At 31.8% G+C, this 24,594-nt stretch overlaps 1 protein-coding gene and 1 long non-coding RNA gene across 2 annotated transcripts in view; both read right to left on the bottom strand.

The window, feature by feature from the left end:
- Window positions 1–524: 524 nt before the first annotated feature.
- On the bottom strand, window positions 525–5,442 carry LOC107162342 (short transient receptor potential channel 4-like). The gene is made up of 2 exons (XM_089216043.1): window positions 4,891–5,442; window positions 525–1,997 (listed from the first exon to the last, which is right to left on the bottom strand). Exons 1-2 carry the CDS (start codon window positions 5,398–5,400, stop codon window positions 525–527), a joined length of 1,983 nt encoding a protein of 660 aa, XP_089072169.1. The 5' UTR covers window positions 5,401–5,442.
- A 1,999-nt stretch (window positions 5,443–7,441) lies between these two features.
- LOC149061940 (uncharacterized) overlaps window positions 7,442–24,594 on the bottom strand; it is a 189,567-nt gene continuing 172,414 nt past the window's right edge. Inside the window, exon 4 of the long non-coding RNA XR_016189421.1 lies at window positions 7,442–7,548. This is a non-coding gene — a long non-coding RNA (uncharacterized LOC149061940). The remainder of the gene's footprint in view (window positions 7,549–24,594) is intronic.

The following is a 24,594-nucleotide window of genomic DNA, read 5'->3' on the forward strand; positions in this document are numbered from 1 at the left end:
GAATTCAAAAACATAGGTAAACAATATTTAGGAATCTAATTCAAATATCCATTCAGATATAATACTTCTGCAGTGGCATCTATTTAGATCAATTTTTCGAGTGTGACGTCGAGGGGTGGTCAATATCGATAAAGTTATCAAAGATGACCAGTTATTGTGTTCATTATTACTCCGACGTGTTATGCCCGCAAACAGTTTCGAGTATAATATGCACACACCAATAACTATCACCGCTTATTAGCTGATACAGTGGACCATTGTTAGTGGATATATAATCATCAATAACATTTTCATTATAATATTATAAAAAAGTTGACAAACGAAAAATTATAAACAACGATAAAACAATGTACAAAAACGAAGAAAACGGGTGGGCGTCGTTCTGGGGTGGCCAAAGGGTGCGACCAGGTGGTATGCAAGGGAGGGGGGGGGGGGGTGCGAATACCGCCGTGGCCGAGTGACCAACAACAACAATAATAATAATAATAATGGCAATAACATAGACCATCGCCGCGTGTGGACGATCAGCGTTCGGCGAGTGGCCTGTGCATCGTGAAATACCGTTTGATGATTTCGGTCATGAGCTCGCGGAACTCGATCGCGGCGGCCGTCGAGCGGCTGTCCAAGTCGCCTCTGCCGTCGTCGCCCGGCAAGCTGTTGTAGTGCCGCGACGACTTGGACACGATCCGCTTGGCGCAGAACAGCAGGCCGGTGGTGGGCAACAGGTTGAACGGCGGCGGCATGTCGTTGAGCAGCATGTAGCTGACGTACACTTGGGTCCGGCCGAACAGCCACTCGTACTCGGCGTTGTCGGTGACGCCCTGAAATGTGTCCGACATGGCGGCGATGAGCATGTTCATCATGACGATGACCATGAGCACCTCGAACACGGCGAACAGCCCGTAGCCGACCAGCTGCGTGAACTGGTGCGATTGCACGGCCGCGTCGATGTGGCCGGCGCCCGTCAACGTGTTGCCGACCACCACGTTGGGCGCGTCCAGCGACGTCATGCAGAATATGCCCCAGAACAGCGTCTTGAACGTGTCGGCGACCGTGATGAACGAGTCCTCCTGCCTGGAGGTCTCGCCCGTCTCCGGGTCCTTGTGCAACATCCCCGCGTAGTACGAGTAATACGTGCCCAGGCCGCACGTGAACGCCGCCATGATGATCACCAGGAACGTGGCGAACTTGCCGAAGTCGTGCAGCACCTTGCCTAGGGACACTTGCATCGGGCCGATGTAGTAGTTGAGCTGGCACAGGAACAGCAGCCGTAGGTACGCCATGACCGTGGCTACGGTGAACAGGCTCTCGGCCACCAGTTGTGGGTGCATCCAGGGCCAGTACTTGCGGTCCAGGTCTTCGGACCCTTGGCTAATGACATCCAAGGTGGCCGCCATCCAGGACAGGAACGCTAACGAGAACAGCGTCAGCTTGACCGTGTCGAACACGTTCCACAGGTTCTTGAAGAACCGTTCCGGGCCCTGCTGCAGCCGCAGCTTCAACTTCTCCAACACGTGGCCAACGACGAACACGATGATAGGCAACCACGTGCCCAGTTCGGGCGCTCCCCTACGCGTCTCGAACTTGTCGGCGTTCGACTGCCTGAACAGTAGCCACAGGAAAACCAGGTACGTGACCAGGCTGTTGAACATCCGGTTGATCGGCAACCGGTTGAACTGATTCAGTTTTGAGTTGGGCGCCAACATCCCCAGTGCCACCGTCGCCGGCAGCATGATGAATCGCCTCAGCAGGTACAAGAATTTCCACGTCGCCGAGTACGACTTCCACTCGATCCAATCGCCCAGCCACGCAGTCTCCAACACCTGTTGGATGTTGGTGTGTGCTACGAACTCCTTTTGCTTGTAGTCCATCGCTGTGATCAGTCTCGGGTAAGGAAACTTCCCTCTGAATCTGCAACCGTCACGATTTCGCAGCATGATCTTCACCTCGTCAGACGTTCTGCAGTTCACTATCAATTCCACTGCGAATTGTCTCACCTGAAGGCATAACGACATTACGTTTTTATTTTTTTTTTTGAACACATACATTCCATTGCAATCATAATGAAAGTAACCTAACCGGTTGAAAAGGCAATGTACTGATGATGACATATCGTGATATTAAATACATTAACATTCTCAAAACTCAACTGATTAACAATTTATTGGATTAAAAACGGTGACTCTCGTTTGAGAAAAACAGGTAAATATCACCACAGACCACTCCATAATAATACTCGTATAATACTGATAACGTTCATATTAGATTCTGAGCGGAGCGATGAATGTATTGATTTTACCATGATGTGTGTGTTTTTTTTTGTGTCTGTCATCACGTTTTGGGGCAGTAAAAGTGCTTCTATTTTTGACTTCAATACCTCGTTCGATCAGAAAGTGAATCTAGTTGGAACTTTGGGGGTTCAAAAGTGAAAAATCCTTAATACTTTTCTAAATAATCGAAAAAAACAAATTAAAAATTAAGGGAAAAACGGGAAATTTTACGCACACTCATTTTTCGACAAAATCGATTTTGGTTTTTGATGTAACTTTAAACCAAATGACCATATAGATACATGAAATTTTCACCGAATGTTTATATAAGTATATTCTATCCACCATGCAATTTTAAAAAATTTACGATTTAAGTTGAACTATTCATAGGCATTTGAAATTTTTGATCATTAAAAATTTTTTTTTAAATTAATATCGATAATAATTTATTTGTTAGGCAGAAAAGCTTGAAAATTTAATACAAGACTCTTAACATATTGTTACAATAGCAGTTGAAAAATAAAAGAAATTCATAGTCACAATTTTTTGTTTATAAGCATTCAAAGTTTTAATTTTGACAACATATTATGTAAAAATCAAGAAAATTCGTAAATTATTTTATGCTAGAAATTCATAAAAAAATTTCCTTTTATATCTAAGATTTGAACTTTTAACACAAGGCTCATAATATATTGTTACAATAGCAATTGAAAAATAAAAGAAATATATAGTCACAATTTTTTTTTATAAGCATTTAAAGTTCAAATTTTGACTAAATACGTAAAAATTACGGCAATGTTCAAATTATCTTAGATAGAAAATCATAAAAGTTTTTCTTTTTAATTTTAAGATTTTAAAATTTAATACAAGGCTCCTAATATATTTTTACAATAGCAGTTGCAAAATAAAAAGAATACATAGTCAAAATTCTTTTTTATAAGCATTCAAAGTTTGAGTTTTTACAACATATTATGTAAAAATCACGAAAATTCACAAAATTATTTTAAGCTAGAAATTCATAAAAAATTTTCTTTTTAAATCTAAGATTTGAAAATTTAATACATGATTCCTAACGAGTTTGTCAATCTTTATCACAAATAAAAAGTCCATCGTAAATTCAAATTAAATTTTTATGAGCATTTGAAATTTAAATTTTTACAACATTGGATTTTCACTGGATTTCACATTTAGCGATTTTCTTATTTGGTGTAACCTTAAAAGTCTAAAAAAAATGACCGCAGATACTTGAAATTTTCACTGAATGTTTATATAGGCATTTTCTATATTTTATAACATTTTCAAAATATTTAGATTTGTTTTGAGCTGTTTACTGACTTTTTAATTTTTTAGTTTTTGTTTCTATAAATATCGATAACAATGTATTTGTTCGGTAGAAAAGCTTGAAAATTTAATACAAGGCTTCTAACACATTTTTACAATAGTAATTAAAAAATAAAAGAAATATATTGTCACAATTTTTTTTTTTGAATTTTGACAACATATGTAAAAATCACGAAAATCACGAAAATTCGCAAATTATTTTAAACTAGAAATTCATAAAAAATTTTCTTTTTAATTCTAAGATTTGAAAATTTTTAATAATCTATAATATATCCTAGACAGATAAACCGTCTTCGCTCAGAATCGTTTTTCATATACAATATAATAATATTATCATTGGATTAAAATTTAATTCCATCCATTACAGTAACCCACTTGTAACCTACTGTACTGACATCCACGACTTACCCGCCTTTTTTTATTTTGTTTTCTAATTTTACCATCATATTTAATATTATTATTTTTGAGTTTTAATATGATTTAAATTTAATTAATAATTATTGTATTTTAATAATATAATTAATTATTTACTTTCACAACTGTGGACTTTCAACTGATGTATTTTAGCTATTGACTTCACATAAAATATTATATTGTATTATCGCGGTAAAAACAAACTGGTCGATTACTTTTGATTTCTATGTTAGAAAAAATACCTTTAGCATACTACATTGTGATTCTCTACGATATTCCATACCCAAAAGTCTCACAGAGGGTAAATTTTTTCTTTCAGGAAGGTTGTTTTATTATACTTACGTGTACTTTTTTTATTTGTTCTACCATTTGTAACTAATTTCATTGTACATTTTGGAACGAATGTTTTTTAACGATTCGATTCGCAAACATTATACACAGTAACAATGTCATAAAAATTAATTACTTGTTTAACAATGACTAAATATAGGGATGTATTTATATCGCCATAACCTGCTTGGAGATATGGCTAAATTTGGCATTCCTCCGAACGTTACCGTTATACCATTGATTATAAATACTATAGTATTTATAATCAATGGTTATACATTCTAGTTTACTACCGAAAGTTATATCGATTCGATTTGTCTACGATTATTTCTTGATTTACGATTACTTTGGCTGTGATAGCATAGATGCCACAGAAGTAAATTAATAGTTGGAAAATTGTTTTCTCAGTACTAATGCATGGGTGGTTACTGATTCAGATTTAAGAATTTTATGTCGTAAACGTTTCAAAAGATATTGGGGCCTATGATCGCACCTATCAAATCATTGTTATATTATTCGCGTGATGTTAGATCACCTGAGAGGCCATAAAAGTGTACGTAGCTTTGTGCACCTGTTCGGTGGATCCGCACCGCAACAGTTCTTCATGCAACCGGAAGCACTCGAGTACCGGATCGGAACTGGACGACGTGGTGCACATGAAAGTCGGATTGCTGATGGCCCAGTACCCGTTCAACCGTTCGCAGCTGTCGGCCACCACATCGCCGCGTGCGGCCGCGGCCACGCACTTGTCGCTGCATGTGCACCGCGGTGGATGCGGTCTATCCAGCTTGTGACCGCGATTCACCAGGTATTCGACCGTCTCGTACAAGCCGCACTGCGTGGCCAACATCAGTGGCGTCATGAACTGCGGAAACTCTTCCGAATCGATGTCATTTTCCGGGTAATTTCCCTTAACGTCGTCATTTGACCGTAACCGATTCCAGCCGTTGCCTCTTCCCCGGTTTCCGCTCTTGTTGTAGGTCTCGTCGAATTCCAGCAGTCGGTCCAACATCTTGAGGTTGTCGTACGTGATCGCCAACAGCATTAAGTCCCCGATCTTGACGTCTGCAGTTTATATATAGGTACGTTACCAGCAATGATGATAGTTAGACACTGTCAAGAATGATTAGAATATAGTGAAAATGCCCGAGTTATGTAGGAATTTATATTATTTCCTTGTTATCTCATATTTTTTGACAATACCTAATCAATTTGGAAAATGGTGATAGAAATAGCTTTCTAAAAATATGAATATATTGACTAGGTGCAAATTATGATCGTTATGTCCCAATACTAGTATCTACCATAAAGTACTTACAACTAAATTGACTTGTCAATAAAATTTATTTTCACTAAAACAAATAAAATAGTATTTACATTTTACAGCCACATTTATGATGAGATTTACATTTTATTTTTAAAATCCTTGTGGTCCAGTAATAAACCTTATGCACAGGGTGAGCCAGTCGGCACTCTATATCATCAAAGATTAAAAATATAGGTAAATAACTTCGTAGAAAAGTACGTTTGTAAACATACAACAACTTCTAATTAACTACAGTAACTATTTTTTAATAAACGATACATTTCATAGTTATTTCAGACTATATTATCTATATATGTATAGACATTTTAAAAATATTCCTTAAGAAATGTAATATTAATGTATTATTTCCTGAATAATCATCTTTTAGTATAGTATAATAAGTAACATTTTAATATAATATTAATTTTATATATCTATCACATATATCCTATATATATTATATATACGTATAATTCATGAGTTTCAGATGAGCGTTAGACTAGTTGTGTATTAAGGTTGAAGTCAACGTTGTTTAACAACGTGTGTTCGATATACGTGTTTTTTTACGTTTAAATAGACTTTATATATTATACCAACGGTACTCTCATTATCATTTGAAAATCCTAGAATAAATAATGTCTATAAGAAACTAAAATCAATGAAAAAATCACACAATTAGGTACAGCATTACGAACAGTTTGCATGCAGCAGATCAATTTGTTTGTTGTGAGCTTTATAACATTGTAATATATTTTTTTATAAGCGATAGAAGTTTAAATTTGGAAAAAATGTTCAATAGTTATAACTTAAAATATAAAATGTCATAAGTGACTGTTCTTCTTAAGTTTTTTTTTATGATTATTTGAATTAAGAAAAAAAAATATTAGGTTGACCGGTGGCTAGTAGGTACATATCTGCTGTACATTTTTAAGTGTCTAGAGGAATTTTTTTTCCAAATGTTTTTGCACTTCGTTTTTAAATTACTACAAAACTGTTGTGAATTTTTCAATTTTAATCTCTCAAAAGTCTGAACAACGAATGAATATATACCTATACAGCCTCATATTTATATTATACTGCAATGAGATTCGTAAATGAAAAAAATACACAAGCCATAAATTAAAAAAACAGATACTGAAGTACCTATATGGTAAGTACTCATTCCCAGTTGATTTGTTTAAATAATTAGTACCTAATCCTATTTGGTATCTATATTATTATATGTACTTTACTTAACTTATTAGAAACGAGTTACTGAAACTTTAAATAACCAATAAAGATAGATTTGTCTTATTTTTAACACAGTTTTTGCTATCAATCTCAAAATCAAATGAATCAAACTAATGTATCATTTTTAATTACTTTAATTATTTATTTTTATGTTATTGAGATCAACTTTTAATACATTTTAAAAAATAACAAAATAGGCAACTGAAATTAAATATTAAGCATGCAGTAAAAAAACAAAATTCAGAAATATTTTCTACATATATAATCTATTAATTTGGTATCAAAGTAAAACTACCTTAGATTAGCTATCTGTTAATCTTGCATTTTGTTATTTTTATTGGTAAATACATTTATATTTTAGAGATGGTCCAAGTATGAGTTCAACTAGTTGAGCCTACATGCAGTTATAGGGTAGATATACTCGCCTTTTTGTCGAAGAAATAAATCGACTAGGGGTTCGCATTGGTTCTGTACAGCCAGATGCAATGGTGTGTATCCCTGTTTTTTCATGTTGATATTTACACTATTGGTCTCCAAATACTTTTCGATCGCCGGAATGTTGCAACTCTCCACCAAAGCGAAGAAATGTTGTTCTTGAGGCGTCAACTCGTCCTTGAACGAATAAAACTGCCCAGACATGTTTATCTTGGTTTCTTTCTGCGTGAAAAATTATATCATAATAAATATAGGTTTTGAACGGACACAATTTGAGTATGACGTAAAATTTTTTATTAAACTTTTAAATTTAAGTTTAGGTATAACATTTTTATAATTTGAAAAAAAAAACAAGAACTATCATAATTTACACTTTTATGAGGCATAAACATATATATATATATATAACTTGTGGAGTAATTTCTGCAGCGGTTAGTGACTTTTGACACGATTGCACTGTAATGAAAGTTAGGTTAAAAACGTATTTATTTTCAATTTTGGTTAGTCTTAAACTCTAAAGCCTCTCACTTTTCGGTGCGTGAGTGAGAAAATACGAAATTTCGCCAACGTACAATTATTGGGTAAATTAAATAACCATTTAAATTAAGATATATCACTTGCGTGGGTACATGTTTGAATACTTACTTTAGCCATTGCCAAAGATTAAATCCCAGACTAATGTGTATAACAGTTATAATATAATCATGGTTTACAAATTAATTTGTTTCATAATCGTAAGCTAAACATACGTATTTATTATACAATAACCACAGTAACCATATTTTCACATCTTCAATTAAATGTGTATAAGAATTATTATGCACCTATTATAAACACTTGAATCGTGTAATAAAAATGGCAACTACCAATATTGATTTTATTTCCCAATTTTTATTTTATTATTATTTAATTTTCAACAAAACTAACAACACAATGTGCAACTAAAAATAATAAATTAATGCATTCAAATGAGGTGAGAAATAAAATTAATTAAATGTTTATGATCTGGAAGTATCTGTTATCCGTATATTATAACTACCTACGTCAGAAACACATTTTTATATTAATTCCATGAAGCTCGAATTTTGACCACATTGCATGGATACTTAAAAGTATACCTTATTACTATTTATTCGTATTAATATACTGTTAATTAATTTGTATTATTCTTCAAAAATATAAATTTAATTTGGAATAATTCAAAATCACTTAATTTATCATTTATTATATTTTACGAATTTTTCAAGATATTTGGGTTAGTTTTAAGCTATATATTTATACTAAGAACATTTAAAATATTCACACCCTTCAATAACATTGGCTAACAAAGATAATAACAAAATGATATTTTATATAAAAAAGTTTTGTAGTGATGTTAATAGGTACGTAGGTAATGTGTTTGGCAAAACATAGTTTAACGTAATATATATTATAATAAGTAAATAATTAATAGTAAATATAATATAAACAAATTATACATTGTCATCAGAATCACTTTTCGTGCCGATTTATCATTGAATATTTAATTATAACACATTCATTATTACACTTATTTAAAAATGAAGTATACAAACAATCCTCACAAAATGAGTAGAGTAACTTCTCAGTTTTAAGAAAAAAATTAAACGTTATATAATTATAAATAGAATAAATACACAGAAAATCAAAAATAATTATTTATAATATATTACTTAAATAATATATTTTGCTTAGTGCGAAAAGGGCCAAAGTCACATTTGGACGAGTTGGAAATAATATAAATGTTTCATCAAACTAAGGATGGAAAAAAAAATATTTTGTCATCGTAATTCCAAAAGTAAAACGTTAAAACCCATAGAAGTTGTTATTTTAAAATTAAGTTTCTCAACAAACCTATTATTTTTTGCGACTTTGGTTCTTCTTGCACCACCACAATGCTGATAAAATAAACACATACATGACGGGAAATCGGTGGTTTTCCTCCCTATGGCCATATGTATTTAATATTTATAGACAATACTATTCGAACGTTAAAGATACGCTACTGCCGATACGTCGAATTTCAATACTTGGTGTAATAATTTAATAATTATATTATAAACATGTGATTTCATGGAATCGTTATAGATTTTACCTGGATGTAAACCTGCAGCTGCAGTTGCTGCAGTTATTATGGAAACAAAAAATCGTATCTCGATCACAAATCTAAAATTCTATGCCTATATATATATATACGAAAGAGATATTCTACACGACTGGGAATCGTCAAAACTACGAGCATAAAATAAAAATAAGGATATGACTATTTTTAGTACCAACTTAAATAAGGAATACTCTTAAAAGTTAAAACCAAATGTTCGTTCTTATTTTTTATTGGTTTTTACTTTTTAGTTTATATAATATATATATTATATATATATAAATTAGTTTGTCGAAAAAGTGTATATTTAAGCTGTTCAGAATTTGATTTATATAACACCATCATAATATGCTGAGCTATGTATACTACAACCATTTACTTGTACATGATATAATAATCGTTTACCGGGCAATTACATACACTGCGCGCGAGTTCCTATCGTACCGGCAAATACTTATCTGTTTGCGCGAGTAAAACGAAGACAAAAAGTATATTATATAATCTACGGAGACGAACTGTTGCAGTAGAATAGCAGCAGGATATATTATACGAAAGGAGAATGAGGACGAGAATCGCCGATTTCGCGCCGAGGACACGCTACAAACAATATATAATACGACGGTCGCCACAACTTCCGCCACCGTTGCGCCCAGCCGAGCCCACTCAGATGCTCACCACCCCCCTCTCCCTCCCATCCGCCCTCTCATCATCTGGGGTAAAAACACCCTCAACCCTCCCCTCTTGCCTTTACGCCGTACACACCGCCACCACCACGTTGTCGTCGTCGTCGGTCCGTATAGTTGTGCAGCGCGCGTTCCTCAACAAGTCACACTCCACGAGAGGCGGTGGCGCTATTCTTCACGGACACTGCGGCGGCGGGTAAACATTAATTATTGTCTCCCGGAAACTTTCTACATTTATATCCCCTCGCCCCCGCCCACCCACGCCGACGACGCTGCCACCACCGCTGCTGCTGCTGCAGTGTCTTAATATCGCGCCGCGGGCGCACAATGCGCGATTTCGACCGAAACACACCAGCCCGACCATCCCCTCGTCGTCGTCATCGTTGTATCGTGTGATTATATATATATATAATATATATTATATAGGTACGTGCTGGGAATCTCCGCGAGGGAATTCGGCCCAAGCGGGTAATTCGGTCCGAACCGATAAGCATGTATATATATATATAAGTGTGTGTGTGTGTGTACACTTTTAATACGACACCGTCGCTGCCGCCCCATCGACGTGTGATGGCCGAGGGACATAATAAATTCATGTTTGGTAAATTTAACAAGGAATAGCGCGCCTGATTTGTCGTCATAATAATATCCGTTGCTGCAGGTAATACGGCCTGACAGGGGTGAACTGTTCGGATGACTTAAAAACTAATCGATTTTTACTTGAGACGACTAATAACTTGCTGCTAGACACTCAAACTCGAATTTAAAACTAACATTTTTTTTTTACATACGAAAGAACACCGGACATGCGACGGGGGACCGTATATTATTATTCAATCGGCGATTCCATGCGGGAAATGTGAGGTTTCTAGCACTCAGGCTTGATTTTCAAACAGTCCTGACTTCGCAACACAGACTTCTATACTATAACTATATAATAGCTTGTACTCTTATATTATTTACATTGTTATATCAGTGAAGCTCGCACGGGGACAATCGCCATTTTGTTGGTCGTCATGCACAAAATCTATGAGAAATAAATGGAATTATATATATTTTTAAATGTGAAATAAAATAATAATGACAAAACGTTCTATATAGAATATATTTATTTTTTTTTGTTACAAACAGCAAGTCTAGAAATAATAAAATACAGCACAACATCAATTGATATTTACCATAAATACGTATATCGTATATAGCATATATTATATTTGCCAATCAAGAAGATGGTGGAACCCAGTTTGAACTGATGCCCGTAGTTAGTCAGTATAGATAAGTCTGTGCTTCGAAACGAGAATACCAAGCCTTATCAAAAACCCTTATCACTTCCTCGAATTTTTGTTTTTTTGTTTTTTAACCATCACAAAAGGAGCGACTTTTACATATCATTTCAACGACATTGATTGTATCCAACCAACTTACAAAAGTTGAGACGGATTGCTAGAAGCTGAAACTTTCAAACATTGCTTCCAAGTCTTATCACCAATTCTCATCACAAGTCCTAACCTTAATCACCTTCACAAACTTTCGATTTTTATGATTCCAACGAAATTGTCCCCAAAAAATCGATATCCACTTTAAGCGAATCCAACAGGCCTCCGAGTTTCACTTAGAGCTAATATAATATGTAATATATATATGTTACGGTAAAAGTGCGAATATCGGTCAAACCCAGAATTTACCGGTAAATCCTAGATTTCGACGACTACTGTTGGTAAATGATTAGAAATTCGATTAAACCTAAGAAACACTAAATTATTTGGTCAAACCCCGAATGAACTATTATATTACAAATTTATATTGTTGTTATAGATGTTACCGCATTGTTAGTATATTGTATATTTTAAGTACTATTATAGGTACATAAATATTACTAGTATATTATTTTTATCACAATTAAATTTATTATTTTATTATTTAAATAATTTATTTGTGTAGGCAAGGCTACTAACTGTGGCATCTCATCGAGTTGCACGATACATTTTTGGATCGGCACTTAAATCTCTTAGTTACACGTTTTTTCAAACAATCACGCCTTATTAATCCTTGTCCACCAGTCGAAGACTGCAGTTGTGATAATAATTAGGAACAACTTTTATCACATAGGTGTCTTTTCAGCTAATTTGTAGATCGTGCGATGATATTAATAGGACGTGATAAACGCGTATGTTTTCTCCGTCTTACAAGTGCGTAACATAGCAATTTTACGCGCTCAGCAGAACACGCGTAGCTCTGTTAGTTAAAAATTCAGAGTGAATTGACCTCTAATACAATGTAAAGGTAAGGTTGTCTTAGACAACCTCGTTTAGTTTTTAAAATTAAAATATGTTAAAAAGCATATGAGGTTAATAGCCTTACCTTTAAATTGTATTAGAGGTCAAATCATTCTAAATTTTAAACATTTAAACTCACAGAGTTACAAGTGTTCAACTGAGCGTAAAATTTGTTATGTAGGTACGCACTTGTAAGAGGGAGACAATATGCGTGTATCATGTCCTCTTTAAAGAAATGAAAATTCCCAAAGTCAATAGTTAAATAATAATAAATTATGATAATCAACATTTATTAAAGTCAATCGCAGTAAAATGTCACTTGCTGCATAGTTTTATGTTTTGCAGTAATATTTAAATTAATATAATAATAATATAAACACAGTAATACACCACAGTAATATTATGTAATAATAATATAAATTTGTTGAAATAATATATAGCAACAATATAAATGTGTGTATCTAATATACTGGTCATGTATGTAGTTATACCTAATATACTTCAACAATAATAATTATTGATAAAAATTTCGGGCTTTTATAATAGATTGATTGTTTGTCTTAAGATTTACCAAATCCCGTTTGTAAAAGTCCGAACTAAAAAAATCATTAAGGGTTTGACCAAATAATTTTGTGTTTCCTAGATTGAAAATTGGTAAATGTCCGATAATTTCGGATATTTACCAACAGTAGTCGGTGAAACATAGGATTTATATAATTAGTAAATACAGAGAGGCATATACTTATAAGTCAAACGCGCGTTCTCCGTGATGCGAAATAATATTATAATATATACACGTGTAAGCCATCATGTATGCCAGTGATTCAAACCAATCAGCTAGCTCTCTTCAACCCTTGCGAGTTATTCTCCCTTCATATACTACACACAATACATACCAAAATAATCATGATGAACATAGAAATTATAATATTTTGATTAATGATACGACACTGTAATTATTGCGATAATTTTTTTATTACAATCGTTTTACGTTTAACTAACACAATGCAGTTCATAACCACTCGCACTAACCTTACCGGACAATTTTAAATCATAATTTTAAACTAAATCAGTGTTAAATGTAATGCCTGCAAAAAAGAGAACTACCATTTTTTTGAGAACCTAATTTTTTTTCGATCTGTTTTAAGCCCATCTAATAGACTATACAATACTGTACAATATAATCGTATAGTATAAATCATTGCATGTATATTGTATAATAGGTTTATGTTATTCTATATTTTCAAAGGTCGAAAAAAAAAATAAACAGCCATATGACTCAAGACAATCATTACACAGCAGACGTTCATAAATAATTATAGAAAATAGATGAAATGTATAAAATTATTAAAATTACACTTTCAAAAATAAGAAGTATAGAGGCATACTAATATAATATAAAGTATTGTACTGACTAATATTATGTAATGCATAAATTAAATTCTCATTTTTTTATTGTTGAAATTTTGTTACCATACCCATGGTGTATTTTAATACGCATGATATTTTAGTTGATTAATGTGTGTCTTAAGAGTTTTAAATTTATTAAAATTTATATAACTCTGTATAGGTTATACTACAGTAACTATAGGTAGTATAAATTTAAATGGTATTTTTATGCGTTACAACTTTAGAAATAACGTATAGTAGTTAAACAGAATATTATTGATATTATAAAACTTTATTCGTCACGATGTTGTGTGTTCTTATTTAAATTAAAAAAAAACTTTTATCCGATAACAAAACCAAAATCAAGACAGGCGCGATTGTTAATCAGTTTTTTCAACTCGTTAAGTTAAGTAAATACAGAAAAAAGCAAGTTAATTTAAAACTGAAAAGTTTCTTTTATTGACTTAATTCATTTAAAAGTCAGTTATATTCGTTAAATATTTTACAAGTATTTTAACAAGTATAATACGTTTCGTATATTTGAAAACATACAATTTAATATTTTACTCGACTCTAAGAAATTGGGAAAAAATTAATTTTTAAGCATACTTACTTTAGTAATTTAGAATAACACTATTAGAGCTTGGATAGAAGGACAAAAACTCGTCACCCGTTATATAATTCTTAACTTTTTACATCAGTCTGATGACCATATCAATCGATCAGTTTGCCGCAAAATAAAATACAACAGTGTCGCTTATCGTGGAAAATTATTATTAATACGATAAATAACAACAATGAATAGTAAAAAAGGTATTCTGACGGCACTAAACAAACTAATATATTTATGTAGTGCGATGCCTACTTTGTATTGATAACATTCAATATATCAATTTAATTTTGTGTTAGTACTTAGTTGAAAATCTGTATAATATTGGAAAACATTTTAACGTTTTATCGCCACTTATTTCATATCGCGGTGATTTCTAGGGGGGTTCTTTTCTTTTTAAACGTCTATTCATGTTTTTTATTTAAAATTCTCAAACACAATAGTATATTTATATGTTTTTTATATAATATGTTGTTCATAATTCCATTTTATATAATAAAAATACAAAGAATAAAGCACTAACAATGATTTGTATTTAGATCTCGGGTATAATAATTTAAGAATGTTGTCAATAGACTATAATACCTATTAATCTTCGAACGATTTTTGACATAATAAATAATAATAATAATAATATCTTTAGATAAATTAAACCAGTAAAGTATTAGATACATTTTGTTAAATTCTATAATTCATTCAAATTTGTAAAACGAAAAGTCGGTTAAAAAACAAATATAAAAACAACAAAAAAGTACTCGTTTATTGGTAGATTATAAGTACATTGTTATTATTAAGTGCCACCAGAGAATTTTTTTTTTTTACTAACATTATTACGCGCGCTGCTGTTCACCTGTAATAATAAATAGTCAGCCACTGCAATATTGACAGTTTGGCACAAGTCGTATTTTATCTTTCAGCTGCACAGCAAACCGATCGGCGCTCATTAATGAGATAAAGAGTTATTACGTACCAGTACCATCCCGTATATTATTAAAGGTAATATATAGGTAACTGGTATATACCGCGATAACTCAACACGTTGAGTTTACCTCGGAACATAGGCGTTTATTTTTTTATACAGTTCATAATAATAAACTCCATTATGATCTACCAAGAATATACTCACTCCCCGTTTTATAATGTCTTAACTATGCATTTATTCAAAAGTTATGCCTTTTTTTTTTTTTGAAGTTTTAATTACCTATATTATATATTTTAACAAATTTGGTTTTTTCAATAAACATTTAAGTCTATTTTTACTTTAAGTGATTGAGTAAATGATTTTTTTTGTGTCAAAATCGATATTCTAATGAGTGGTAGGTATTATCAACTTAATATTATATTACCAAGAATAATATTTTATTGCCCAAATAGGTTGAGAAAATATAAGAGTATTTCAATTTTTTATAAATTAAAGTGAGCAACACTTTTTGAAAATTCAATGATATTCCTAATAATTAATGATTAATAATATTATGAACATAAATTACAAATCATTTATTATATTCATTAATTTGCGATATTGTTAAGGAACTTGAAATAGAACCGTTTAATAATACGTATACACAGCAGATGAAAGCAATAACGATAAAACATTTTTTTTGTATATGACAGCGTTTTAATGAAATAAACAAAGATACCGTTTGAGTTGATTACGTTTGGATTCTTTCATAATTTAAAACGCGTAAACATTACATATTATTTATCATGTGTACGTCAACACTAAAAAGTAAAAACATAACCGCACAGAGCACAAAACTATTTACGTGAACGTGAACCACACACACTATATATATATTATATAATTATGGAGGTACCTAATTCTTATAACGTCTAACACAACTTGATCAGTATGACCAACCCTGTTTTTTAATCGATTGCCGATAAACGTTCAATGTGTGAAATCGGGCGAACGACATGAATATTATTGAAAACGATTATTTTCTACGAAAATTTAATGATTTTTACTGATTTGTTTTTAGTTGGGAATATTCTATTTTTTATGTATGGCATTCATTAATTAAGTAAAAATAATTGATTTTTTTTTAACGGTTTTATTGTCAATTCAATATTTTGAGTGGTGCACTTCGTTGAATAATTCGAGAATCACACTCTGTCATGTATAGTATATTTCTACTATTAATGATATTCCATCTGACTCTCCCCTACACAAAAATACATTATTTATATAATACAATGACTGGAAAAGGTGTATACATTTTATTGATCATTTTACATATTTACAACGTTTACTCCCAATAACGTTCGGCAAGCTGTTCACGCGTAAGCTATAATTGAAGGGAACTTAACTTTGCTCTTCGACCAGTCATCACTCATTGAATTATGCATTAACATATCAATTTTATAGCATTCATGTTTGGACTACCAAAATGGAAATTGCTGTAAGTTAGTATATTTAATCATTTTACGATATGAAACAATATAATATCATAATAAAGAATGATTATTTTAACACGAACTTTAGTCATATATTTCGAAAAGTAGCAATTTTTTACGTCACTCTCGATTTTTTTATGTTAATATTACTACTTACATTATGTCTATTAGAAAAGTCAACCATAAACTTTTGGCAATGAATCATAGAATATGATCTAATAGTAGCTGCGAAGGTATAATATATAACTATTTACCGAATAACTTGGTACAACTCAACTTTAGTAGTTTCCCAAACAAACATAAGAATGCAAAATAATAACAGTATACCATGTTATAATAGAATTCCAAGTGCCAATTTAAAAAAATTTACAAAAAATATATCACTTTGTGGAATTGTGAAACTGTGATGGTATGGTATTTGATAGAACCATTTCTGTATGGAATAAACTATTTTATTTATTGTACCTATATAATATTATAATTGTTTAAAAACGCACAACAATCGTATATTAAAATGTACAATGTCCATTATATTATGCACCTAATGCATAAACTATAAAATAATATATAGTGACACTGTCATATGTTTGGAAGTGTTGGTTAATATTTTATATTATTAGATATTTTGGAAAGGTAAGACGCTTTACGTAACATTTATAAAGTCAAAATCAAAAATGTTATGGTTCAGTGAATTATGTTTAAAAAAGTTTTATTGTGATTATAACATTATTACATACATAAAACTATATTATAAAATCTATTAGCCATCTTCAGCCATCCCGCGTCGTAAAAAAATATTATACCTTATGATACCTATACATATTATTATTTATTTATGTCTTATGTGTACTCTGTGAATAAATTTTAACGTGGACACTAAACATATAGTTAAAATAAAAACAAGACTTATTATAGAATATCAATTTATTACCACGGATCTTCTCGATTACTTATCTATGTATATAAACTTAAAAATGGAATTTAATCATCTCCACTGTCGCATTGCCATCTGAATTTCACAATAACTGTGAATTGCGATATCACATAAAAAATACAAATTTATAATTTACAATTATTAATTGCAAACACGCAAGCAGAGTTCTTCGATAATTTATTATTGGTCTCCCAAGAATTTTGTTAGGCATAAAGTATTTTAACTGAATACGGTGGACGAAATAAGTAGGACTCACGTGACTGCAGATGTACATATTTATCAGACGTCAGACTAGTGGACGAGCTGTATATGAGGCTGAGCTGATACAAATGTCGATCACTGGTCGTTTCCATTTGATTGTCGATAAATGATACACAAATCAAAGAACGGCCAGTAATATAATGTTGTGCACTGGTTACCAACAGCTCCCGCACGACTCAACAAGTGACTAGGGTGGACTGATTATGAATTAATTATTCATAAATCGACACAGGTCCTTCAAAAATTCAAGATAATATTGAAATATTGGTGATTCAATGATTTTAAAATTGCAATGTAATTGTATATTCTGATGTAATATATTATTCATCGTTGATTTTATAGGTACACAGAGGTATATATGTAATATAATTATGTGTAAATAGGAAAGATATTTTGAAAAAATTCAAATTTACCAGCCCCAAATAAAAAATTGTTATTTTACTTTTACAAAAAAAAAAAAAAAGTCCATATTTATTTCTATTGTTAGAATAAGATAATTAGATAATTATTTATTTTTGACTATAGTTAAATAGGTTCATCATTATTAACAAAAGTCATATTTTCGAGGAAAACTAAAAACATCCAATGCAATAGGCTATAGTTTCCATGCGATTTAGGTAAGATTTCAAATTCATAAATATTCGATGCACTGCATATTGTCTATTCAAACGAAAACGACATCACTGTTGTCACTGAAGGTTAAAGGAATAAGTTTATTATAATTTATAGCATGATTTTATAATGATAACTTTACTAATTAATAAATAATACTATTGTTTATTAATTAGTAAAATAAATAAATAAAATATTACTAAATATCATTGCTCATTGCATAATAATTATATTATATCTTGTAGTCGATACTCACAAAATTTAAATGAGGCATATATTATACATATATACATTAAATAGGCACCTACAACTTATACATTAATTCATATATAAAATAGTAAATTATAATAAACATCCCACTACTCATATGCTGCATTGTTTAAACCAATTTGCAAATAACCAATAATAGTTATTATAGTTTGGTAAAATATGTTAATTAGTTATCTAGTTAACAATTCTAATAATATTTTTATACTAAATTAAACTTAATTACATAAGTTTTTATTTGATTATTCTTTAAGTAGATAAAACATTTTTTTTTTTAAACGACATATGATAAATAATAAATATTTCAAAATTGAAAGTTATTTCAATTTTAACGATTTTAACAAATGTATGCGAGTTAAATCGGGCACATTAAATATAATGTATTCTTTAGTTATCAAGTTGATACAATTTAAGATTAGAAGTCTCAAATTGCAATATAATTGTACTATATAGTGGTTTGCATATACCTACTGCATAGAAATCAAAGATGTTTTTTTTTTTGTGTGTGTGTTGTGTAGTCTTGAAAAAAAAGCTAACGGAGTTGGTTGTCAAGGAACTATTTTAACACTCGTGTTAAAACCAATGTACCTACACATTAAACAGCTTTAAAAAAAAGGCTCGAAGTATTGCCTACCAAGTTTTTATACAATTTAATTTATAAAACAACATAGGGGTAATTTAAAAATACCAGATTAATTTGTAATTGTAATTAATATAATTCATTAGATTTTAAAGTTTCGTCAAATTCAAATAAAAAAAAATATATATATATATATATACCATAGGCTTTAAGTTTTGCGATCATAACAATAATTTATACGATACAGGTATGGTATAAATGATGGGTATACAGGTATGCCAGAGTAATTCGCAAGAAGGACCGGTAACGTCGTCGAAACCACAAGGGAATCAAAGGTTCAAGTATAAAGTAGGTACAAAGTTTGAGTATACAATATTTTAGAATAATTTATTTTTGTTTCCGTACATATAATTTACTTTCCAGTAATATTATTATCCCTACCGGCCCTAAATACACATTTCCAGACACCGGTACACCAGAATGGCAGGATATTATAATAGCAAGTATTGGTAGCGACTAGTGACAATAAGCGAATATTATAATAAAATATGCTGTACAATGCACCTACCTATTATGTTATACCGATTGAAAATGATATCCGACGGAGAAATAATAATAAAAAAAAAATCACGACGAATAATCGAAAATGACCAGCTACCAAGATAAAGTGTTGGCGCATATTTACAGGCCATGTCTTGACTGGCCTGCGCAGTAATTAAGTAGCCGATGTATAAAATATATAAAATATAAATGGACGGACAGTCGAAAACCGGTCGTCTTCCACAGCATTCGAGTGCTGAGCGTCTGTTGTCTATATAGGTAGAGATGCCTATACAATAGTGTGTGTACAGTACGCGTATATATACAATCACGTCTCACAATACCATGTACACCGTGGTTATAATGCAGGTATATACCACAATATTATGTATAATATGTGTATGTGTGCTTTCGAACCTTGGTGCATAAATTTCATTAGCGTTCGGCGCTGATAGTCTGATCATATAATATATGCAAATAATATTGTCACCGTAAATCATTATGCATAATAACGAGTGTTTTTGTTTGATTTTATCTCTCACTGTATTATTATTATATTATTATACAGTTTTTAAAAGGTGTAAAAATAAAGTAGACAAACGCCAGCGCGGAAATATGTTTGAAAAGGTGCAGAGAGAGAAAAAGTAATTTACTAAGATTTTTTTCACGACATTATAATGTTATTATTATTATTATGTACGATTATTGCGACGCAAAACGTTCGAAGAAAATAATATCATTAATGTTTTGTAATATTAACGCCACAATCTGAAGTGCAGTGTGCATCACACTTTATAGTAGGTCCTTCCATTTAATTTCCTACACTATAATTATTTTCGTTTGGGTTTTTAATTTTTCGAAAATATTTTTTTAATATGGATATGATATCATTGAAACACAACACTTTTTCGGTTCGGAAATTAATAGGTATTGTCGACGCCATATAACACTATATAGCCACCGACCGGCTCACCACACACACACACCCACATCACATATCTGTTACCTGTTTGTACCTATATATTTATATTTTGTATTATTGTTTTTATTTCTGTTTTAATTGTCCGTATCAACTGTGAATTATTATATAATATGTAGATTACGTGCGATCGCCCGCCGCTGTTAAGCGAATATACTTAGCACGGCCGCCCAACCAAACCAGTCTAGTTTTCGGAGTATCACGAGAAATACTCGCAAAGAATTACGTGCGCAAATCGCCGTCTTTTTATTTTATATAGTTTTTTTATCGGCACGACGTACCAAGTATTATTTTATGTCTTGTGAGCGCGAATCGCCACATTAATTTATTTAGTATTATTATAATTCGTAATTCGTGTGAGCGCGAATCGCCACTTTAGTTTATTTAATATTATTATATTGTACGGGCGCTAATCGCCACAGATTATTATTTTTACTATTGTTCCGGCATAGTGTGTATGTCGTGAATTATTATTATTATTGTTATATTTTTCTACTTTGTGTGTATGAGTGTGAACTTTTCCGTATAGCTAGGACCAGCTGGCCAGACTGCGCTCCACAAATTGTGAGTTTTTACTATTATTGTTATTTATTTACACTATTATAATATTATTATTTTTACCGGCCAGAGGGACCGTAATTTATATATTTATATTTATTGTCTATACAAGCTCACATAGCAGCGTATATTATATCTTGTTGGGCCAGGAGGGCTACGTATTATATATTTATATTTGTCAATTATACAAGCTCACATAGCAGCATAATATTATATTTTTACCTGTTGGGCCAAAAGGGCCGTAGTATCATTATTACTGTTTATTATATATTTATCAGCATTTAAATTGAGTTACCATTTTTACTTAGAGTTACCTATCTCCTTTATCAGTTAAGAACACACACACACAAATATACACATCTACACACACCACCACACACTAGCACTCTCTGGTCTTGCTCGGCGACCCCGTCCACTTCCCTTGAGTCGCTATATACACGTATACACATTTACACAGGTCGGTCGGTGTGTGCGTGCGCTACGAAGTAGTTGGGTAACCGGGCGCGCGTATTATTATCTTACGCTCCCGGCCCGTTCAGGTATTGTTTAGGTACTTAAAAAAATGATCATGCTACTGTGAATGAGGCTTATTTTACTAATTTATTGCTAAATTAGGGTTTTATTAATTTTTATTATCACGATAATAAAATATGATTCCAAATATGAAATAGTGATACCTATATCGCGTGTTCATTATTGGCATTACCAAGCCATTATCTTTATTCCCTATGACGATAATACGATGCTATCATATAGGTAAGTACAAACATTTTATCTTAGTTTGTATTGCTTTGATAAAATAATATAATAATATAATAGTGTTCAGTCATTCGTTTTACCTGGAGAAATAGCTAACGGTGAGTGAAGTGCAAACGGATCGACAAGTGCGCTTACATTGCGATATTAGTAATTTAGTTATTAATTACCAAAACAATTTACTAACTATATGGACTCTAAATGGACAGCAGAACGAGATGCCGAAGCTGTAAAAATTTTAACTGATGACGCTTCTATAAATAAAGATCGGCGATATTATCATGTCCGTGAGAAGTTTGATTTAATCGAGGTAGCTGGCGTTAGACGGGTGCGGCGAAAGCGCGATCAACGTATTATGGCAGTAGTCGAAAGTTTTCCTAGTATTATCCGTGGCATGCATGTGGCCAGTGGACATAAAGGTGAGACAAAAACACACAAGAAGATAATGGAGCACTACTCTAATATTACAATGGCTGCTGTAAAAGCTTACATTGCTAATTGTGAAAGGTGTGCGGAGGAAAAATCAAAAAAAAAAAAGTATGCGAGGCGTTGTTGTGCGACCTATTAATTTATCTTCGTCTTTAAATGAACGAGGGCAAGTGGACCTTGTTGACTTTCAAAGTTTACCTGACGGAGATTTTAAATTTATTCTTCATTACAAAGAACACTTAAGAAAGTTTTCCATTTTTCCGGCCCCTGAAGTGCAAAAAAGCTTCGGAAGTAGCGAAAGAACTGCTACACATATTTTTGACGTTTGGTGCACCTCATGTTCTGCAGTCCGATAATGGTCGCGAATTTACTGCTGGTATTATAACAGAATTAGCGTCATTATGGCCCGATCTAATATTAATAAACGGTCGGCCACGTTATCCACAAAGCCAAGGATCTGTTTTTTTCTAAATTATGTGTTGTCATTATTTTAAGAATGGTCTTGCCGATTTCACGTTGTCGGCAACAGCGTTGCAGATTTCATGAAATCGGCTATTTTGCTGCCAATTTAATGTAATCGGCAATCTCATAAATTCGGCGTAACATATATGTGACGAGGTTTTATCTCTAAAAATCCAGGTGGTCACCCATCCGGAAACTAGTGACACTGACTGATGCTTGCATTCACAACACGTTTCGTGACTCACCTAATACGACCATCACGCCAAACCATGCTGCATTCATTATTTTATAGTTTTATACTCTATATTAAGAGAAGTAAAAGTGTTCAATAAAGTTAGCGTGGATAATATACAAATAAACCACAAGATAAAAATAAATCGAACGTAGATATTTGTCCAAATGTAAAGTAAATCGTTGCAAGAATATTGTCATATTAAATATTTATTGTATTTTTTTTTTTTGAACGTATTTTAGCAGGGTGGCAAGTTGTTATAGATAATTTTTTTTTTTTTTTAACTTGAAATTCAAATTGCATTAACAGCGAATCTTATTCTTGTATTATTAATATAAATTATAATGAATTTCCAAATTAGTTGATTCTCAGTATTTCTGTTGAAATTAAAGATAACCCTGAATTGTTTTTAGAATATATGATGACAGTAATTGCTTAAAAGTTCATTTTAATAACACAAACTCATAAATTCTTAAGAATATAATATAAAATGTAAGTATTAAAATTGGGATATTAAAAAAGATCGATGTAATAATGTGATTATAAGCAAAAGGTAAAATGGGGATTAAAACTTATAACGGTCATTAAAAACTAAACTAATTTGTTAAAACAATTCCTAACTGTAGGGACGAGGAACCTTTACATATATATTATATTATAACAGTTTAAAACGACGAGTTTTATCTCACGATACACTTCTCGAAGGGTGCAAACAAATTGCTCAAAATGAAAATGTTGTTAAAGTTCTAATTGGAATTTTAGTACATATATATATTATATTGTATAATTTATTGTTCACAATCACGCACTTATCATATAGCGATCGCCGCATCAGGTTACGGTAAGACCCCATATCACGTCTTATTCTGAAAAAGTAAGTTCTTACGCACGTGACCTAGCATGAAATTTTTTATCATTTCTATGGTTCTAACGGGCATGAAAAAGCGTAGAAATTACGTTTAGCAGTAGGAAATACCAAAAGTTCAGATGACTTGGCGAAAATGTAAAGCATATATGTACATTTTTGTAAATTACAAAATTTAATATTTAACTCATTGTTCAATTCGATAGTGTCATATGATAAATATTAAAACAATATAATTAAAAAATAAATAATTATACTATTATTGATCCAAATAATAAGTCAACTTGACCGGAGATGCCCGATTACTGGCTGCATTTAA

Source organism: Diuraphis noxia, unplaced genomic scaffold (genome assembly GCF_037042655.1).
Source record: "Diuraphis noxia isolate RWA-SAM2 unplaced genomic scaffold, SU_Dnox_SAM2 contig0001, whole genome shotgun sequence".
Classification (NCBI taxonomy): Eukaryota; Metazoa; Arthropoda; class Insecta; order Hemiptera; family Aphididae; genus Diuraphis; species Diuraphis noxia.

Excerpts from the sequence above, each read along its gene's own strand:
- LOC107162342 (XM_089216043.1), bottom strand. The coding sequence starts at position 5,400 with ATGCTGTTGGCGATCACGTACGACAACCTCAAGATGTTGGACCGACTG. Across the intron at positions 1,998-4,890 it reads ACACTTTTATGGCCTCTCAG|GTGAGACAATTCGCAGTGGA; the intron begins GTGATCTAACAT and ends TTATGCCTTCAG.